Below are 16,084 nucleotides of genomic sequence, written 5' to 3'. Positions count from 1 at the left end.
TGGATGAGACGTTTGAACGTAGTGGATGTGACGTTTGAACGTAGTGGATGTGACGTTTGAACGTAGTGGATGAGACGTTTGAACGTAGTGGATGAGACGTTTGAACGTAGTGGATGTGACGTTTGAACGTAGTGGATGTGACGTTTGAACGTAGTGGATCCAGATTTTAGACCTTTCATTTCTCTCTCTCCCCTCTTAGATCATTTTGTTGTTTTCCTGCTGCTCTTGTTTTCCGTCTCTGTTATGTGATCAGGGTTTTTGCTCTTTCTTGAGATTTTCATAAATTAATCTTTTAAGTCTTCCTACAGTCATCATGTGTTTGGATTTATCATAATCAAACATGACAGAATCCTTTTGCTGAAATTATTACCAACAATCTGTCCTTAAGAAAAATGTTTAAGTCATCTTTAGTTTGGGAAGTTTTTATTCACCAATTAAATCCTTCACTGTACTATACATCTAGTAACTTAAAATGTCAGGAACAAGAATTAGATGTAAAAGTGTCTAATTTTTGTTGATTCCTGGTTTAAAATAATATTTTCTACTGATTATCATATTGTAACCATTCATCAAATAAAGCAGCTAAGCTCCTGCACAACATTGTTACTCATTTAACTACAAGAAACAATTTTAGTTCATCATATTCTTGAAATAAAAAGCATCTTTGATTCAAGTTTGGCTGAAAATATAAACCATTTTGATCTACAGTGCATTATAAACATTATTAAAAAGATTTTAGCGGGTCAGTTTGTGTTTAGCATTGGCACTGAGACTCACGGGTGACGGAGAGGGCGATGACGGCCGCCGCCAGCAGAACGCTGAGAACCAGCAGAGCCGCTCGCTCTGCGGTGAGTCCAGGTTTTATCCGACATCTGGGTTGAGTTTTCCTCGTTTTGGTTGAATCAAATGGTTGAGAGTCTGAGGAGACGCCAAGACGGGGCTCATTATGTATAATAATAATAATAATATGCAGCTAAGAGTTGTAGAATATCAAAGCAATTCTTTCTCTACATTTTTCTGTCAGTTTTTGTTGCTGACAGAATCGTTGGAATAAACAGTTCCTATAGATTTATGATCTATTCCATGTTCACACTTTTAAATTACAAAGAGAGATGCTATTAACTTGGTAGCAACCAATATTCAATATTTTTTATGAATTACATGGATGTGCAAATTCTGACATTTTGCACATAATTAACAGGTTCAGTTGTGAAGTGAATCCACCTGTCAGTCTCCTGCTGTCTCTGTTTTATCTGCTGTTCACTGCCCTGCATTCATCAGCTTAAAGTACCTTCACTTATTTAATCACCTAATATTATTGAACATGGTTGTTCTACATGAGCAGTCCCAGTATTTTTCATTCTAGCTCAAACGGCGGCAGGCAGTTATAAAGAAACTAGAGAGTTATAAACTACAGCAAATGTTCAAAAACAACCCCAAAAATTAGTAATAAAGTGTAAAAAGTTTTGGGTATTAATAATTTCCCTCTTGTCTGAATCTTCTTCTGGGAAAACATTTAAAATGTTTGAAATTTTTGTTTTTTTTGCAGCATTCAAACCTTTATGAAATTAAAAGTTAAATGGTAAATAATCCCCTTGATGCTGAAATAAATAATATTTACAACCATTCTGTCACTAGAAGCAAATAAAATAAACTTCAGGCAGAAAGACTGGAAATATGTTAGTGTTTTTTTAGCAGAACACAGATTATTATTAATATATAATAAAATAATGACACTGTCTTCAGTTTTTTTCTTTTACACACTTAATTTTATTTTTTCTAGTTACCTTCTGTGAGTTTTCTCAGGCGCCTGACTTCAGAGTAAGTGACTTCGGGTAATAAACGATTATCAGCTGCATGTGAGACAGAAATCAGTCAGTTTGGGTCAACTTCTGACAAAATGTGACTTCTTAAACATTAAATCTACAAACAGATGAACTCACCTTTGACCTTGGATTTAGGCAGCTTCACATCGGCGTACGTTACCTCGGCAGCGGCCATGTTGGAGCTTTGGGCCTGACGGAGAAGTGAAGTTCAGAAGTTGGTGAAGTCTGGAGGATTGAGAGCGGAGAGGCGGCCAGTCGGGTCGGAGCGGAGACGCTGACTCAGCGGAGATGAAAGTTTGATCCGGTGTTAAAGGCAGGCTCAGCATCAGAGCTATAAATTACCTTTAGTGGTAAATGATATCAGTGATGATGATGTGGGCAGTGAAAGAACAGGAAGCAGCTCAGTTACCACAGATATGATGAAGTTTGCTAGCAAACAGGAAACAAAGTTTCCATTCCACCTTATTTAAGACGTATATTTACTCCCTCAGTACGTTCTTTACCTCATGTAAAATACTCAAGTAATGATTTTAGTTTTATGATTTCACAAAGCGTTTGTTCCAGCTAACAGAGGTTTGGGAAAATCATCTTTGTTTCCCCTTCACCATGTTAATATTCCTTAATAAAACTTTAAAATTTATTATGGCTGAGCAACAGAAAGACTTAAATCTCATTATCTGATGTTTCTTCTTGACTTTAGTCATGAAATTTGTTCCTGAGTTCTGAGGAACACGATGAGTCCAGGTTTATTTCAGCAACAAATTGTTTAATTGATAAAATAAACATAAAAAATGATGTTGCAGTGGCAAAATAAAGAAAACAAAATGCTGTAATCCAGACCAGCAGTAATCAATGTTCTGTCAAATCAAAAGCTAATCAGGAGTGTTTTCAGCCTCGGCTTAAAGGAGCTCAGTGTTTCGGCAGTTTTGTTGTTTTCTGGAAGCTGAATGCTGATTCTCCATGTTTGGTTCTGGGGATGCAGAACAGAACCAGAAGACCTGGGAGGTCTGGAAGGTTGCTATGACAACAGCAGATCTTTAATGTATTTATAGATTAACAAACATATTTTAAAGTCTCTTCTCTGACAGTGACAGATGTTGCTTTCATTATTTTACCAAACATCCAGCTGCAACCAGAATTTTACACACAGAAAATAAAAACAGTAACTGACCCACTGCATATTCATTACCAGGACTACGACTGTACCGTATTTAATAAAATGCCTCTTTGCCTGCATGTCGTCGCTGTATCACATGTATAGGAGAGTCAGTCAACAGCCCTGTGGTTAACCATGGGATGAGCTCAGCTAGTGGAAACAGACGATGAATTTCTCTCACACACTGAGATCTGTTGATTAAGACCCACAAGATTAAAGTCAAGTTTAAAATGTTTAAGAAGCTTATCAGCTGAAAGACGAGGCTGGATTGAAGGAAAATGTAGAGAAATGTCAGTAAATAGAAGCTGATAATGGGCAGAAACTGAGCACAGCTCCGTTAACAGGAAATGTAGCATAAACTAATAACTCTCCTTCCTCTGCTTTTAACTTTTTACTTCCTCATGTCTTTGTTTTTGTTTACACTCGTGTTTACATTCTGTTCTGTTGCAGAAATCGGCTCACACTGAGCCAGGTTCTGGTTCTGGTTCTGGTTCTGCTGGAGGTTTCTTCCTGTTAAAGGGGAGCTTTTCCTCTCCACTGTCGCTACATGCCTGCTCTGTATGCAGGGCTGCTGCGAAGTCAACAATGCAACTCAGTGACTGTTGCTAAGTTTTTGTCCAGGAGGAGAGAATGCTGCAACAGATCCAACCTGCCTGGTTTCCTTCTACAGAAACTTTTAAAGCTAATTTGAATAATTAACTGAGCTTAATGCACTGATCAGTAACTATGATTAACTGGACTGTACAGTGTGACTCATCTTAAGTTCATCTCATTTGTATCATTATCTAAGAACAGAATGCTCTTATTAATTGTTCTACATAAGACCTTTGAAATAAAAATTTCCTTTTCGTTTCAGAAAATCATAATCACAAAAAGCAAAGAAAACATTCTGATAAAGGTAGAGCAATGAAAAATAAATACAAAGTAATGCAACTGTCATTAAATGAAAATAATCATATAAATACAAATATATATATATATATATATATATATATATATATATATATATATATATATATATATATATATATATATATATATATATATATATATATATATTTGTATTTATATCTATGGGAATTTGTTGTATATCTGAATAAAACTTGAGATAAAACAATAAGGTTCAAAAACTGATTACAATAAAAAGTAATGATAAAGTTATATCCAAAATAAAACTCAATGCAAAAACTTGATGCTAAAAATTCATAGCAGTTATCACAACTCTTGAGGAAAAGTCGATGTTTATGTGTAACTGTTACTTTACAGCAGGGGTGTCCAAAGTGGGTCCTGGAGGCCCGGCATCCTGCATGTTTTAGCTCTCTCCCTGGTTTAACGCATCTGGATCAAATAACGGCTCATTAGAGGCCTAAGGAGAACAATGACCTGCTGAAAAGGTTGTTTCTACCACCAGGGAGAGAAGAACATGCAGGATGCCGGGCCTCCAGGACCCACTTTGGGGACCACTGCTCTATAGTCATCAGGAAGGCTGGGAATTCATCTTATTCAACTAATAAAAATCTATAACAGCTGATCCAAACAGATAACAGAAGAAAAGCAACAGTGAGATCAAAAGGAAAGCAAATCTGGTATAAAATTATTATGTATAGGAAATGCAATTAAAATCACACATGAATAAAACTGTTGAAGTCAATAAAACTCATGAAGACGTCGTCTCTGCTCTCATTAACCAGTTCTTTGAGATTTTTAAACAGACTGAAAAGACCTCAGACAAAAACACACGTATTTTTCTGGTTCAGTTTTTTCTCACAGATGCTTTTCTGCAGGTGATCACAGAATCGATCAAACCAACACTTCAGATCGCCGTCTCCTTTAAAGGATTCTGCTCAACAATCCTCTCAAGGCTGCAGTTATCCATGCAGCTGGTGCACTTTTTCCTTCCACTCAACCTTCTATGAATATCCTATAGCTCATACACAGATTGAATTTTGGATTTTCATTTTCTGTAAGCTCCAACCATCAACATTACAAGAGAAAAAGGCCTGGAATATTTCACAATAACAACTAAATATTTGAACTTTTTTCTGATATTCTCTTTGGGAGATGAGAGTAAAAATATAAGAACTCGACATACAAAATTGACCAGAGGAGGGCAGCAAGTCCATATTTGCTGTTTCAGATATTTTAAGGTGAAATGTAATGCTTAATGAGTAAGAAGGAAAGTAGAGACCTGAAGGCAGCTTACAGTTTGTCTTGATGGAAATGATCGAATCATCCTCCCTCTATGAAAAGAAAAGCCTCAGGAAGTCGATGTCATTCATTTTATTTGCAGACTATTTCATCTCAGATACAACATTTCTACATTTAGATCTAATAAACATCTAAAACTGTTTCCAGAGATCAAAAAGACAAATTAATGAACCAGATATCTTCCAGATTCATCCTAGACGCCCATGAACCATTTAGAAACAGAAACATCACTTCAAACGAAAACTGGTGTTTTAAAAATGACCTCAGCCTGTAATTATAGATAAGTTAACAGAGTGAAGAATAAAACGGAAACATGAAAAGGGCAGATGACATCGCTATAGCAACACATTGTTTTTAGCTGTAAGGCTATATGTTGTTCTTTAAAAACAAACCATTTCAAGAAGGAAACATCTTAGCTTTTAAAAGTCTAAATGTAAAAACAGGAAGTGGAGGAAGGAGCGTATTAATCTGATGCACAACAGGAAACAAACTTCCTGTTTGCTGTTGGCCAGTCGAGGCTTTTACAGCTTATACAGCCAATAATAATAATGAGTTTAACATTAAAACAAATCAAGGAAAAATAATTTTGATGGAAAATTTAAAGAGTATGTTAACATTTTAAGGAATAAATGTTAAATGTGACAACATGTTTATAAAACCTTCATCTCTGCAGCTTCTTGATCTTAAACTTCAAACACTTGAACTCAGTTTAGCTGTTTTCTCACAGATACTTTTCTGAGGACGTTTACAGGACGTATCAAACCAGGACTTCAGATCATCAGATCCTCCTTTCTTTTCTTTCTTTCCCATCCTCACATAGTCAGCTTCAGCTTCAGCTGAATGAGCAGGACTCTTGTTGTCAGGTTGGGTCTGATTCCAAAAACTCAAACTTTGAGAGAAACACAAAGAAAATAACAGATAAAGACACAGAGAAAAATTCAAACAGAGACGTTTTATCATCAATCAAACCTTTGATCCAGAGCTGATCCGTCCATCCAGAGCCATTTTCCTTCTTCCTTTGAGTCCGTCAGTCCGATCCAGAACTTGTCCTGATTATCCTTCATTAAGTCTCTCACTCTTCCTATGAGGAACACCTGAACAGGAAAAGTTGTTAAAAATGAGATTTTTCTGAATCCTGATGCTGAGATGAAACCAGAGAGAAGCTGAACCTGCAGCAGAGTTTCATACCTGCTCCTCTCTGCTGTCGATCTTCACCAGGTCTGATCCCAGATCAGCGCAGGAACGTCTGCTGTCAGTCCAGGAGGATTTACTGGTGTTGAAATAATAAAGACTTCCTCCATGTTTCTCCCATCCTGCTTCACATGTCAGATCTTCAAAGACAAAGCCTTCAGTGAACCAGGAGGAATAAATCTCTGTAGATATTTGTGTGGTTTGGAGACAGCAGGAGGCGTCTTCTGTCCTGCAGCTACAATCTAACTTCCTGTCTCTGTCAGTCCATCAATGTCTCTTTAACATCATTACAGGACAGAAATGAGACAAAGATCAGATCATGGACTTACTTTTTGCTTCAGGAGGTGGAGGACATGTTGGCTGCTTAGATTCTTTTTTGAAAAGAGAATAAAGTGTAAAACTTCAGACAGACTCAAATCATTTTTTATTATTGGATGATGAGCAGAAACACATTCTAACCTCAGCAAACTGTTAAATTAGATTATGCTGAAAACTTCCAAACTGTTGAGATTTTTTCTAAAAAATCCTATGAGCCATTCAGTATGGTTTATTCATATGGTGCTAAATAACAACAAATGTCATTTAAAGGCACATTACTAGAGCACCAGATCAAATGAATCTGTGGACACAGCAGTGCATGGTGGGTAGTCTCATTCAAACTGCCAACTTAAGGTGCTTTAGGGAAATTACCTCACCAGACAAGGATTCAGCTGAACACTGAAGGGTTTTATTTCCAGCTGCATCACAGATCACAACAAAGAATCTTGGGGAACTGTTTGAATCATAGAAGACTTCCTATCGATCTTTAGATTTAGTCTCTTCTACAGTCCATTATTGCACATTATTGGCATTCCCCAACATATGGCTCTAACTTTCAGGTCAGGTTTGTTTCCATAAAAACATTTTCCATATCTGGTCTTCCTTAGCTCATGACACAGCCGGCTCTGAACTGAGTCTGGGGTCCGTACCATTACTTATTTACTATCATCAGTGTAAGACTCCAGCTCAGAAATACTGCAAGTGTTTCTGCTGTTAGACACTAAGGCCTTCAGACTCTGAGCCACCTGAGAGATTTCTTCTCAGAGCTTCATTCTCCTCTTTCAGGGTTTTGACGGTTTGATTTGTTTGTATTTGATAAAAAGCTGATTGGAGGAGAAAATAATAAATAATGAAGTTACATAAAAATGATCATGTTAATTTAAAACTCACAATTTGGACACAATTTTTGTCTAATAAACTAAAATCCAGTGAGAATAAACCATCATCAGGATGAACTCACAGAGTCTGCAGATGACGATGAGAGCAGCAGCCAGCAGACCGACCAGAACCAGCAGAACTACTCCCCCTGCTGGCAGCTTGGAGGTTCTGCTTGGGTTTTCACCTGAGGAGCATTTAGAGCAGAACCGGATCAGAACCTGGAGCAGAACACGTTTTTACAACTTGTTTTAAATGTTCTAAAATTATTTTAAGACGTTTTTCTTTTTAGAAGAGGAAATTACATCATATTATCAGAGCTGATAATGATGGTGAAAAGAATAATGATGTTTTGCTTCACGTGTGGCATCAGTCTTACTTAAAACTGTTTCTCTCAGTTAAAGTGATTTTTTTCTTCTCACCTTCACCAAATGTTTCTCCAAGGTGATCATGAAGTTTCTTTAGACTTTGTAAAAACAGACTTTATAGATCACAGCTTTTATGCTCGTAGCATTAAAAACTACAACCAAAAATAAATATGACGTATGATTAACTTTGTTTCACTTCTTTATTTTCCGTGGCTGCACTTTAACTTTAAACACTTGATGATGTCTTTGATTCCTATTATTACTTACTGTTTCCTTCTTTTTCTGAGAAACAAGAACATCTCAGTCTTTATTTACTTGTATTTGAACTTTACTTGATCTGATCCTGCAGTAGATGGGTCATTTAGTTTCAGACACAGCTGTTTTCTTTCAGTTCAGATGTTAAATGATGTGTCTAAAGGCAGTTTGTGTTCAGTCTGGTTGATGTTTGTCTGATGAAGACCACTCACCTCTGGCTGCAGCTTCTTCATCACCTTCCTGCTGGTTTACCTCCATATTTATCTTCTTACCTTCTTCACAGCTCTGTGGACGGCTCATCATGGAGACGCTTCACAATAAGGAAAACTCTGACAAAGACACACATATGTTTTATAAGCGCTTAAAGCCAATCTTACTTTTTTTCAATAAACTGTCCTGATTAAAGAGTTAAATTACTGACCAAAAACTCAGAATATTAGATCCACAATTAATTATCTTGATATTTCTCCTGGATTTGATTTCAAATTCATCTAAACGACAGTTAGTTTAAATTTAACATAAATATCTGCAATTTTCCAGTTTAAGGAAAACAAACATTTCATTTGCTCCGTTTACAGTTCAGTTCAGAAATGTTTGCATCTCCTCTGATGTTCTTTTCATATTCACTGGACAGAAAATGATCTGGACTCACCACCACTGTGTCCTCTCGCTACTGCAGACTCCTTGGACTAAAACGCTGCTCGAAAACTTCCTTTTTCACAGCTTTGTGTTGAAGAAACTTCCTGTTAAACTTGAACGATCATAAAGAGGCTTCAACGGTTTACGTCATTATTCTTTTTGATAATTGTCATTGTTTTGTATTAACATCGTCATAGGTCTTGACTAGATGCCAACTGAGACTATAAAGGTTTTCAGGTGATTGATATGATGGTATATCTGAAGTATGACATCACTTCCTCTGGTTCACTGATTGAGTCTGTTTGCTTTCTAACTGAAGCGGACTATGTGTGGAAGTATTTCTGTTTAAACTGGACCAAACAGTTCTGGTGTGACGTCGCCTTTAGGTTCTTTAGTTACAGTCTGAGATAACTATTGAAGGAAAAAGTGCAAACATTGAACTTTAACCTACCTTCTACTTTTTACCTATTTCTTGGTCCTTGACATTACATTTGAAATGTTTATCAAAAATCTAATTTAAATTTTACTCAAATGTTTAGCTTTTTTTTTCAGGTCTAAAATTAACATTTTTCCATTTGATTTTTAAATAATTAAAACTATTTGGGCTGCGCAGTGGCTCAGTTGGTAGTGCTGTTGCCTTGCAGCAGTAAGGTCCTGGGTTTGAATCCCGGCCCGGGTCTTTCTGGTTTGCATGACAGGTTTTCTCCAGGTACTCCAGCTTCCTCCCAAAAACTTCACTGTCAGGTTGATAATCTGTCTACATTCTTCATGTGTGTGTGTGTATATGGTTGTCTGTCTCCATACTGCCCTGCCTCTCCCCCTTTGACCATTGGAGATGGACACCAGCACCCCTAGTGGCCACACATGGGAGGTGTAAGAAGATGGATGGATAGTGAACTTATGACCTTTTCCATCTGAGGGAAAAATAAAGCTAACAGATGATTTAAAAATGCTCATAATTCGTTGTTGCTCATAATAATGAAGTTGCAAATAAAACTTTGATAAAAATTTAGTATTTTATCTTTTGTGTTTATTTCATTGATTTTTTTTTTTTTTACATTTTCTTCATAAAACCAACTTGATCCTGAGCTCTGATCGTGTTTAGACTCAGCTGAACTTCAGACACATGACTGAGTTCCTGCTGCTTGTTCACAGATACTTTTCTGCGGATCGTCGCAGGACGTATCGAACCAGGAATCATCAGAGCCGCCTCTCTCTCCCATCCGCACACAGTTGGCTGCCTTAAGGCTGCCTCTGCTCCAGTTGTCTGGTTGGTGCCAACCCCAAAAGCTCAGACTACATCACGAAAAACAGAAACACAAAGTTAAACAAGTCCCACCGTTTCATTTCTTAAATAATTCCTTAGCAATGAAACCTTTTGTCCAGCCGTGATCCGTCCACCCACAAGAATCTGCCTTCTAGTTCTGAGTCCGTCAGTCCGATCCAGAACCGGTCCTCACCGTCCTCCATCAACGCTCTCAGTCTGACCCCCAGGAACATCTGGACAGGAGAAGTTGATGAAAATGACTCTGAGGTCAGGGCCGGCCCAACACTTTTCAGGGCCATAGGCAGATTTTTATATGTGGGCCCCCCATAACCTCATGGCGACACCAGATACTTTATCATTCTTAAGCTACTCTATTTGTGTAACATCTACCATTAGCATGTTTTGTAACTATGTCATAGCAGTGTAGTTACGGCTATTGATTTTGACTTTACAGGAGTAACAAACTAAAAAAAAATTGGATTTTGAAATGCAGACAGGCCGTTTTATTTTAACTGCTTGAAGGACAATTGTTAAAATTACAGTAAACAAGACAATAAGTTTGATATCCTATATTTCCTCAACACTGACAGCAGGAAGAGATTAACCATTATTTCTGCCACAACTATGGAAACAATATGTACATTGTTTTTCCATTTAGTTGATATTATTAAATGTTATTTTAAATATATCTATAGATGGTGCTCTTGGGGGCCCCCTGGTGGTGTGGGTGCCCTAAGCAGCCACTTAGCTCACATGTGCCTTGGGCCGGCCCTGGCTGAGATGAATAAACCTGATGATGAGATGAAATCAGAGAGAAGCTGAACTGCAGCAGTTTCATACCTGCTCCTCTCTGCTGTCGATCTTCACCAGGTCTGATCCCTGATGCTGGCAGACATGTCTGCTCTCAGTCCAGGTTGATCTCACGGTGTTGAAAGAATAACATTTCCCTCCATGTTGCTCCCATCCTGCCTCACACTTCAGACAGGTTTCCTCTGCAAACAGAACGAAGTCTTCAGTGAATCAGGAGGAAGAAATCTCTGTGCTACTTTACAATAATGCTCCCCTACATTCACAGATATGTTGTTAATTTATCTCTAAACATTTTATAAATCATTAACTGTTTATTATGTATTAATTAAGAGTGAGAAGGAGGAGAAAATCTCTAAGTTTCTTGCCAAATAGTGAGCCAAGTCTGTTCACCTCCCTATTTTATTTAGAGCTGTTGTACTAAACATTTCAGATTACATTGTAAGCATAACAAAACATTTTTTTTCAGCATATAGTGTCTTTCTCACCTTTAATTAATGCATAATAAACAGTTATTAATCATTTATTAAGTGTTTGTAGAGGAATGCATAACTTATCTGTAACCTACCTGTTCATGCTTAATAAACTATTAGGCCTTATACAAATTATTAGGCCTTATATGTTTCATTTAGTATGAGCCATAATAAAAGCAACACTGACCAACATTTTCATTTGTAATGATGGTATTTGGTAAAATGTAATGGTTCAATTGTTGATTGTTTATTCTATGATTTTTTTGTTCTTATGATGTAAAGCACTTTGAACTGCTTTGTTTATGAAATATGCTATACATATAAACTGGACTGATCTTGATTGATTATTGTAAAGTTGTTCCGAAATCTCTGTAGATGTTTGTGTGGTTTGGAGACAGCAGGAGGCGTCTTCTGTCCTGCAGCTACAATCTAACTTCCTGTCTCTGTCAGTCCATCAATGTCTCTTTAACATCATTACAGGACAGAAATGAGACACAGACTAAGTTCTGAATTTACTCTCCAAATGTGAAATGATCGATCAACTCTGACACCTGAACCTGGGAACCTCCGAACTCTGACAGCCTCACCTGAGACAGTTTTCCTCACATCTTCTGTCTCCTCTCTCTGGTTTTTATTGGTCATCAGACAAGCAGTAGCTGAATCAAAAACAACAAAAGTTATTTGGTTTTTACATAAACCTGAACCTGGTGTTGAACATTTCAGAAAAGGAAAATTAGATTGTAAACTCACAGACTCTGCAGATGACGATGAGAGCGGCAGCCAGCAGACCGACCAGAACCAGCAGAACTACTCCCCCTGCTGGCAGCTTGGAGGTTCTGCTTGGGTTTTCACCTGAGCAGCATTTAGAGCAGAACCGGATCAGAACCTGGAGACAGACTCAGAAACTAACATCACCTCAACCTGACATCGACTCTAAACAAACTGGCATCAAATCTGTCAGTTCTGAACTTTTTATTGGAGTTTTAGATAAACATATCCTTGTTGTTGATCCGTGAAAAAATCAAGCTCCTCTGCCTTCTCTCAGTGCTAACTAGAAACAATCAGAGCCTGGAGGCGGGACTTAGTGCTGTCAATCATTCTCATGATTGCCAGAACTTGCTCTATGCTACGATGCAGCTTCTTCCTGTCTGCAGAGCTTTTCATGAATGCTATGGCTAGTTAGCATACCAACAAATGATGATGGATTAATGGTTTTCTTGTAACTGTAAGTTGCTAGTCCACCATTAGCATGATTAGCAGCAAGTACCAGAGGTTGATTGACAGCGCTAAAGCCATTCTCCTGGATCCGATTGGTTGTTTCTGACTTGGACCATTGCATTCCTACAGACAGTAACAGCAGCTCAGGGAGAAGATCGATCTTTTCACTGATTATTTGTCTCTGACATGGTGACAGTTTTAACAAATAGGTAATTTTTTTTTTTTTCATGGAAGTTACATACTTCAGCTTTAACTCCCCAGGACAAAGATACAAATGTCTCTTTGGACAAAATTTCCTTTCTGCTCCTGGAACTGCAGGAGTTTTCAACCCAAAACTTTTCAGGTGAAAGTATTTGACTGATCGACTGAAGGAATAAACCTTAATGTGGTCTAATCAAAGTTTCTGCAGGAAGAACCGTGTCTTTACAGGTTCATCTGCTCCCATCACAATGAGACTTTGTAATTTCTGACCTAAGTTACAAGTTTTATTAATAATTCCCATAAGCAACAGTAGTAATTATTCAAGGCTGAAGAATAACATTCTGTTGTCTATGCAGCAACAGGAAACATGACGTTTAGATTTCTTATTTTTCATCAACTTCTTCCCTTCCTGTAGTGAAAGTTTCTGCTTTTACCTTAAAAACCTGACCATTTTAAAAATATGTTTCATGATTGTTTCCTTCACCCCAAAAAATACATCAAAAGTTTGAATATTGAATGTGTGAAAAACATCAGTTTGTCTGATGAAGACCATTCACCTCTGACTGGCACCTCTTCATCACCTTCCTGCTGATTTACCATCACATTCGTCATTTTATCATTTTCTCTGATCGGTGGACGTGTCGCCATGGAGACGCTTCACTCTGACAACAAACACATACATCCGAGTTTCAGGAGCAGCTTCAACAAATAAAACCTATTTCCTGTTCAAATTTCATTTTCATAACATAAATGTTACATTTTGGTAACATTTGAACATTTCTGTTCAGATGTCACCATAACTCTTAATTAAAGTAGAGAAGGAATTTTCTGTCTATAGAACACCTCCAGTCAAAATTCACTTATTTTATTTTAGATCTTTTCTGAATAAAAACAAAAATACCTGAATGCAAACTGCAAAAATAAAAAAAAAGATTTAATTAGACAAAAATAAAACCAAAACAAAGTGTTAAAACAACATAGTTATACATAAAATACAGATTTATTTATTTTGTTTTTCTTGATAAGTTCTTTGAGTATTTATTGAACAGAAAACCAACCAGACTCACCTTCAGCGTTTTGTCCGTTCTCTTTCAGATAGGAGATCTGTCTGTCACCTTCCTGTTGCAAAAGCTTTGTGCCAAGTTGAAGGAAGAAACTTTCCTTTGAGGTTAAATTAAGATATTAGCGAAGTCCGAGAAGTTGTGTAACATGTTGTTAGACTATTAAAAACTTGTCTCTTTCCTTTCCTCCTATTCAGGTGATTTCTGCCATGTTCTGAAGTCATGTTCACCTGAACATCATGGTTCCTGACAGCTGGAGAATAAAAGTTCGGTTCTTCTTTCCTGCATTCTTGATTTAGAGTCTGTCATGATTGTGGTCATTCAGCTTTCCTTCTGCTGGAAACATGAACATCAGGTTCTGAGCATAATGGTTAATGCTGCTGTGATGATACTAGTCAAATTAATAATCATTTAATATTTAAAAATTACAGAATTAGATGTACTAAAACATAAAGTCCAGTGATAAAAAAAAGTAACAAAATCAGGCAAAAGAACACTTTTCCAGATCGATTTTTTTCAATAAAAAACTTATGAAACTCTAACAAAACCTGCAGGTCTGTGTCTGGTGAATTTTTGTTTAAACATGTTTGTTTTTCATGCAGTGAGTAGAGAATCTATATGTTATTCAAGTCAGAGTAGAGATACTTTATAATAAAATTACTCAAGTAAAAAAGTAAAAAGTACAGCGTCGTAAAAATACTCCTAAAAGTACAAGTTGCTTCCTCTGCTCTGATGGACTGAACATTATTTTCACTTCGTTGGCCTGAGATTTGATGTGAACTCGATGAACATCCCGATAACCGATTAGGGATGCTCTCCCCCGGGGCCCGACACTGGTGGAGGTCTGGAAAGGGAGCCATCCTGGAGAGCCGAAGGATGTGGGTGGAGAAGGGGAGGTGGTGGGTTGACGGCTGACGGCTTCGGTGTGGATCCTTTTATGCAGAGCTTGATTGATGATTGGACGAGCCGGGTGAGGTCCAGAGCTGAGGTCGGAGATGAGCATAACGCCGATGAGCGAACGGAGGTGATGGAGTTTTCCAGGTTGAATTTTCGCTATCAGCTACATAAAGTAAAAAAAAAAAAGGATTGATCAAACAGAATGTGTCCCACATGTTTTTTTGAAAATATCACTTGATTTATGATGCAGCATAGAGTGAGTGAGGTTTGGTTACAGAGAAATAACTTTAAATGCATATGTTTAACATCTTTCTTTGTAAAATAAAAAGTTAGACCTATAAATGAAATGATATTGCTGTGAGTTCTCAGATGTATGTTTTTTTAAAGTCAGATGTTATTAATAGATCATAAAACAGAGGCTGAAATTATTTCTAAAATCTTTATTCATGCATTTATTGTTGGAAATGTGTCATCTTGAAAAATACATTTGACATTTTTAGCTACTTAAAAGAAAAAATTAACCAAATACGTCATATTTCAGATCAATTTACATAGAAAATATGTATGAAAATGTTTTAATTGACAATAAATTAAGAAGAACAGCTAATGGAACAATTATTATAACAATGTGATGACATGTTTTTTCCCCCAAAGTTCTTAAAGTGGAGAACTTGATGATTGAACCTCATTACCTCATTGTTCGACAGCTACAATAAAAACAAGAAGCTCGTAAAAGCTGGAAATTATTTTTTTTATGATTTTACATATTTAACAGGAGACCTGTTGCTACAGAAAGTGAAAAATAAGGTAAAGATCTCTTAGAATATTCATCTCTATAAAATGTACAGAGATATAAAGTTGTTTTCTGGACTGAATTGAACTTCACACACAGAAACGCAGCTGCATTTCTGCTTCTTTCTCACAAATACTTCTCAGAAGATCATCACAATCTCTGTCAAGCCACAGGATCCTCAGAGTTTTGTGTCTTCATCGTCCCCACACAGTCCATCGTATTGTTACATTCACCTCTATTCCTCCACCTTTGGACTTGGGCTGCTTGTTTCACCTTCAAGAGATCAGAACAAAGACTTCAGTGAGTCAGGAGAAAGAAATCTTCACAGACAATTGCAGGTTTTATGTCCTGCAGTTATAACTTTCTGTCTCTGTCAGTCCATCAGTGTCTCTTTAGCATCATTACAGGACAGAAATGAGACAGAGATCAAATCCTGAACTTACTTCTTGTTGTACTAGTTGGTGGATACGTTGGAGGTTCTGGACATGTTGAAGGAGGACTTGTTGAAGGAGGACTTGTTGAAGGAGGAC

The 16,084-nt window shown here is 37.1% G+C and overlaps 2 protein-coding genes across 2 annotated transcripts; both read right to left on the bottom strand.

The window, feature by feature from the left end:
- Nucleotides 1-5,286: 5,286 nt before the first annotated feature.
- Nucleotides 5,287-6,645, bottom strand: LOC103133132 (C-type lectin domain family 4 member E-like; the record flags this gene model as incomplete). The annotated part of the gene is made up of 3 exons (XM_007544903.1): nt 5,287-6,079; nt 6,160-6,284; nt 6,379-6,645. Coding segments are annotated over 3 exons (591 nt in total), but the record flags the coding sequence as incomplete, so codon positions are not given.
- A 3,263-nt stretch (nt 6,646-9,908) lies between these two features.
- Nucleotides 9,909-14,867, bottom strand: LOC103133131 (C-type lectin domain family 4 member E-like). The gene is made up of 7 exons (XM_016667755.1): nt 14,697-14,867; nt 13,871-13,964; nt 12,135-12,236; nt 11,972-12,040; nt 10,945-11,096; nt 10,213-10,337; nt 9,909-10,133 (listed from the first exon to the last, which is right to left on the bottom strand). The coding sequence occupies exons 1-7, from the start codon at nt 14,865-14,867 to the stop codon at nt 9,956-9,958; spliced, it is 891 nt and encodes a 296-aa protein (XP_016523241.1). The 3' UTR covers nt 9,909-9,955.
- Nucleotides 14,868-16,084: the final 1,217 nt, after the last annotated feature.

The sequence above is a fragment of the Poecilia formosa genome, unplaced genomic scaffold, assembly GCF_000485575.1.
Source record: "Poecilia formosa unplaced genomic scaffold, Poecilia_formosa-5.1.2 Scaffold2290, whole genome shotgun sequence".
NCBI lineage: Eukaryota > Metazoa > Chordata > Actinopteri > Cyprinodontiformes > Poeciliidae > Poecilia > Poecilia formosa.
Note: the sequence above shows the minus strand (reverse complement) of the source record. Positions and strands in the feature narration are given on the sequence as shown.